This window comes from Micrasema longulum, unplaced genomic scaffold, assembly GCF_059751315.1.
Source record: "Micrasema longulum isolate JH-2025_06_02 unplaced genomic scaffold, ASM5975131v1 h1tg001159l, whole genome shotgun sequence".
Lineage (NCBI taxonomy): Eukaryota > Metazoa > Arthropoda > Insecta > Trichoptera > Brachycentridae > Micrasema > Micrasema longulum.
The window spans coordinates 262,099-267,653 of record NW_028278346.1 but is presented as its reverse complement, the minus strand read 5'-3'; the positions used below and the strand labels follow the sequence as shown (position 1 = coordinate 267,653).

The 5,555-nt window shown below is 32.4% G+C and overlaps 1 protein-coding gene across 1 annotated transcript; it reads right to left on the bottom strand.

The window, feature by feature from the left end:
• Positions 1-250: 250 nt before the first annotated feature.
• Positions 251-4,197, bottom strand: LOC148276717 (optic atrophy 3 protein homolog). The gene is made up of 4 exons (XM_088233866.1): positions 3,959-4,197; positions 3,689-3,857; positions 1,868-2,010; positions 251-1,178 (listed from the first exon to the last, which is right to left on the bottom strand). Exons 1-4 carry the CDS (start codon positions 4,098-4,100, stop codon positions 841-843), a joined length of 792 nt encoding a protein of 263 aa, XP_088089992.1. The 5' UTR covers positions 4,101-4,197; the 3' UTR covers positions 251-840.
• Between the last annotated feature and the right edge of the window lie 1,358 nt (positions 4,198-5,555).

Genomic DNA, 5,555 nt, shown 5'->3' with positions numbered 1-5,555 from the left:
TCAGGGCTTATGACCTATCTCGCTGGTTTAAGTGGCCACTTTACACACTGTGTGACATTCACCGTTCTGCCCATATGTGAACATCTATATTACTTCAATTCTTTGATCTGTTGATGTTTTTGAAGTTAAAGAGCTGAAACCTTTATTCCATCCCTGCTATAATTTGTTAATCTTAATGACTCCCTAGGGAGTTGAATCCAGTTCTTGTCTACAAAAATTTGGACAAACTCAAAATATTGTTGAAAGATTATTTATTTATTTTTTATTATAACTCGGCACCAAATTAGAGGACAGTAAGATAAATAAAATATACAGTTCTCCCAAAGATTTTTATGTGTAGTTTTGTAACGTATATCAATGTATTTAAGAAAAAAAAAAAACTTTAAAGCTCTTCATAGAAAAATATAAGATGTTTAATGTATGAAAAATCACTGATTTGTCTCTTCTGAAAATTTGAGTTTTTGGAAATACTGTAGTTTACTTCTCGCATAAAGAATTGAGAGTCCTAACACCGTGAAAACAAATAGAAGCGACCGAAAATACAGGAATAAACAAGAAAAAATAAAAAAATCGAGTAAGGTTGGTACAACGATGTGGGAACAATGGCTATTCTTGGTCTTGATCCACCAAATTGCCACATTTTACTGTCTATTATGAGAAATTAATTACACATTATACATCATTGTAATTATATTGAGTCCACACAATACGTATAATAGTTCATTCAATATACATAATAATATGAACTATAGATATGGGCGACTCATATAACACATGTATTTTAAAATACATATTTACAAAACATACTGAAATTACGTATTATCAACTAATGAAATTTCTCTAAAGCAAACCTTTAAGATCATATTCAATATAACGAAGGGCATCACTAATAATACTAGGCTTACGATCATATATTACGTTCGATTTCTGTGTTCTCTCCGTTTTATTTATTTCAGGTTGCGGGGTGTTTAAGATATCTAATTCCACGTAGTTTAGTGACTTCATAACGATTCCTCCATTAGGAAAAGGGACGGATCCTGTTTCTTGTGATTTGTCTCCCGTGTTGCCTGGGGTTGGGTCAATATTTGATGGAGTGGAATTAGGTCCTTCCGGAGGCGGTTCGTCCGAATCCTTAGGACCTTTCTTTAGCGCCCATGGTTTAAAGACAACTCTAGATTCTGTAAAAAAACAGTATGATAAAAATAAATTATAATTACATGGATCCCACCTATCCAAGTCTCAGCTATTTTACTTCATAAAAATAAACAGATGAAACAGAAATATGGATGCTTAAACATCAATTCGTCGGTTGCGAAATAATAATGTGCTGTTCCTCGATCAACACAGCACAAACTATGGCTTGCATGCACCAATGTCCCGATTGTGTCGTATTGTAATCTCGAGATAAGATCTAGACTTTTTTGGTGCAAGTCTTTGTAGATTTAAAAAATCACTAAGATAGGCCGGATCTTGTCTTGAGGTAGTAATTTTTATTTTTTTTGTCCTAGCTTTAATTTTATTTAGTTGTTATTTATTTTATTAGTATCTGTATTTATTATAAGAAATTGTATTTACCATTGTTAGAATGGACTGCATAAGTCTGTCAAATAAATAAATAAATGGGTAGATTGGTGAATATTATACAGTGTGTAAAGTGATCACTTGAATTAGCCAATGGCTGTAATAATAAATGACAACAATACACCACATTACCCAGAAAAATTGTAAAAAAAAACGTTTCTTTTTTTTTTTCTTGCAACTGGCGTGAATCAAACCAGCGACGCCAGCTTCAGTTTCAGTCGTAATAATAAGTTAAATATAACAATTTAAATAATTCTTAATTAAAATACACATTAAAGATTATTACCTAAATTTGAGATAGTGGTATTAAGCTGGCGAATTTGAGTGTCCTGAGTTTGCACTGTAAAATATAGCTCTTTTACAGTTGAAACTAAGTAGTTCATCTCTTGTAATCGTTCTTCTTCTTTAGCAGCTTCTTTTTTTGAGCTCCTATAAAAAAAAATACATGTATCGTATTATGACTCATTACAAAAACAAACTTTGAACAAAATATTAAACAAATGACCCTCCTATATATCGCTAGCCCAAAGCAACAGTGAAATATCTCTGTATAACCTATTCTCAGATAATCAGACTTTGAGGTGTGGGAAGGGTCTGACGGAATTTAATTATTTAAAGTAGATTATGAATACTATATATTCATATAGGTTAACTATCTAACTTCAATATTTTATTATTTGAAAACTTTTAAGTACTGATTTTACATTTTCTATACTGGCAACTCATATAAGACTGTAAATATCCCGTTCCTTCCCAAATCTTTCCTATTTCAAATTCTTGTGCTTCTACCATCCTGTGAGCGAGTCACATGTGAAAAGTTGTCTCTCTGATAAATCTTATCATATACTGCGTCAGCATATTTTGTACTAAGTGAAGTTTAGTATTATATAAACAGCCGAAATTATACAGTTAACCAACATCTTCATGATACCGGTAACCGTGCTGCAGCAATAGTGAAGTGCTCCATATAAGAAACAATCTGAAGAACTTTAAAAGCGAGTAACAATTTCAATTTCAATACAGTCCACTAAATTCTAAATCCCGCTGTTTATCAGTGCTCAATGCCTTTCAGGCATTGAACTGACCAAACATTAATTTAATTAAGACATGATATGTTATCTGCATGTGTATCTCAGACAACCGATAAGTTATCTGTATGTGTTTTTAAAAATTGGAAATGTTACATATTCCCTCGACACAAGACAACATTTTTCATCTAAGATTTCAAATGTCACTTAAATTTTCATAGCTGGACAGGCGAACTCCTTCGCTGCCTTACTTCCCCCCTGAACAAAACCCAAAGCCCTGGACCCACTGCAGGGTTGATCTTCTCATCCCTGTTACGCATTGGGAACATATGCTATTTAATTCCATTTTTTATACATCAGTTTTTTCTATATTGTCAATGAAAATAAAATCTGTTTTGTTTAGTTTATATAGTGAAATTGGTTCAGCACAAATAAGCTTTTTTTAGTGGAATTAATAAATATTATTATTGTTGAGCTCCTTTGGCACTCAGCACCTCGAATCAACTTTATGAATATGGTTTTATTTCCTTCTTTAAAATGTTCTCCATCTCTGTTGTAGTAAATAGCAAAAACATATTAAAATCGAAGCGCAGAGATCTCTCTCTGCACATCTGTGCACTAACACAGATTTCACAATAGACAGACAAAGCACTAATAACCATCAAAGCCCTACTTTTAAAAGTACGAAATTCGTTTCGAATATACATATATTAGAGGGTTCTGTTTATTTTTAAATGCATAATATTAATATCACGTTAATAGAAATGAAATATATTCCAAAATTGTTTTCCTTGGATATCTATCGAAAACATAACTCTTTGGTTATATTTACTTGAGGTATATTTTGATATGATCAGTGTGCATTATCTTGGAAAAAGGCCAAAATAACCTTAGAAACTTTATTTTATTCAATGATGTTATGTCACATCAGCTTATGGTCTAAAGTAATACTAATATTAACTTCTGCTTAATAATACTTATAAAATAGAATAAATTCACACGGAATCATTAAAGCTGGTGTAATTTCAAACACATACACTTAGAACAATTGTTTTGTAATATAATAAAAAATTAAATACCTGTTGTACTCAAAAAACAATGCGAAAGCTCCAACAAAAAATATAATTCCTTCACCGAGTAAATTTGCTCCGAGCTCAATCGCTTGCTGTTCATTTAAGGTCGGAATATTAACAGGTTTTCCTAGGTTCATAATCCACATTTTAGATTGTATTTCGCACCAGTTATAAACTGAAACCAATTCCGCAGTCGCGTGTTAAATTAAAGCAATGATAAAATGTTGCAATTTCTGTACTTTTATTTTTATATATTAATAACGTAACGAAACTTACATTGGGCAGGGGGCATGCAGACATAAGTTCTAAAGAACCTATTATTCTTCGCTCTTTCTTTAACCATACTCGCTATAGGTTTGCTAATCTGTTTGAATAGTAAAACACCCAATTTAAGGGCAGGAAATGCACCTACAACCATTTTAGAGTAAAAGATAATTTACTTTAAAACGTAAAACATTTACCCAGCACCTAAATCGAAAGAATAGAAATTTTTAAAGGAAAATGTGACATCTGCCAAATGCCAAACAGTACACAAATTGTTGCAAGTATGCATTTTCCGATTTGTCTTTAGTTTCTGAAGTATCTACCCATATTCCATTGGTTTTTTTTAATATATATATTTATATTTTTATTGTACAGAAATAAAAAAGAGCGTTTATTTGATAATAGTGATTACACTTTGTTATTATAATGATGAAATCTTTTTTATTTTTTTATAAGTAAATTTTATTTAAGAAGTTTACTAAAATGCAATAGTTCACGAGGTTTACTGTATTTTAGTTGGTTTTTCGAGAAAACTGATAACATATAAATTTAAAGTGGAATCAGCAGATTGAAAATATTACTTACAAACTCAAAAGACTAACGCATATATTCAAAACAATTAAAAATATAATTGATGTACAGGAACTTTTAAAGATTTATTTTGCATTGTGTCAATCAATTTTGGAGTACGGTATAATTGGTTGGGGTGGTGCGAGTGATACGACTTTAAATAGTGTATTTGTTGCACAAAAATTCATAGTTAAAATAATACTAATAGTCCCGATACAGACATCTACTGAAGAAATATTCTACAAATCACAATTTATGACTACTACTACTACTACCATCACGCCATTTCCCCTTAAGGGTAAGCAGAGAGAATGAACCGCCACACACGTCTATCCTGGCATACAATCCTAGCCTCTTCCACATTCCTTCCATCCATTCCTTCCTTGATCTTGTCATACATGCCCTTCGGTTCTGTCTGCTTTTGACATGACCAGACTTAAGATTTTGTTTTATCTGATCATGCCACGTCTTCCTTGGTCGTCCTCGTCTAACGTTGCCGTTCATTTTCACCATGTATACTTGTTTTACCATTCTTTCGTCGTTCATTCGTTCTACGTGACCAAACCATCTCAGAGACCCTTTCTTAATCTTATCAATTATACTTGTCTCAGATTTACACTCTCGCTTGATTTCATCATTCGTAACCCTGTCATACATTTATTTCCCACACATTCGTCTAAGAGATCGCATTTCAACCGCGTTCACTCGGCTTTCATCCTTCCTCTGCCAGTTCCATGTTTCACTTCTATACATAAGTGTTGGGACTAAAACTCCGTTGTGCACTGCCAGTTTAGCTTCGATTTACATATTTTATTAGAAATTACTGTGCTTAGTGCTCCGTTCATTTTGTTGCCCGCAATCACTCTTCTTTCAACAACTTTTTCTACTCTTCCATTTCTTGAAAACATGTTTCCCAGATACACAAATTCTTCTACTTGCTCGAGACATTTGTTGTTTACATTTATTATGCAGTCAGTAACCTCACTATCCCTTTCAAATACCATCACTTTTGACTTACTTTCGTTCATCGCCAATTCGC

Bases quoted from the DNA above. Each gene is read 5' to 3' on its own strand.
- LOC148276717 (XM_088233866.1), bottom strand. From the start codon at position 4,100: ATGGTTGTAGGTGCATTTCCTGCCCTTAAATTGGGTGTTTTACTATTC. The intron at 3,858-3,958 runs GTAAGTTTCGTT...AATTGGTTTCAG, and splicing joins CTGCATGCCCCCTGCCCAAT to TTTATAACTGGTGCGAAATA. The intron at 1,179-1,867 runs GTAATAATCTTT...GTTTTTTTACAG, and splicing joins TACCACTATCTCAAATTTAG to AATCTAGAGTTGTCTTTAAA.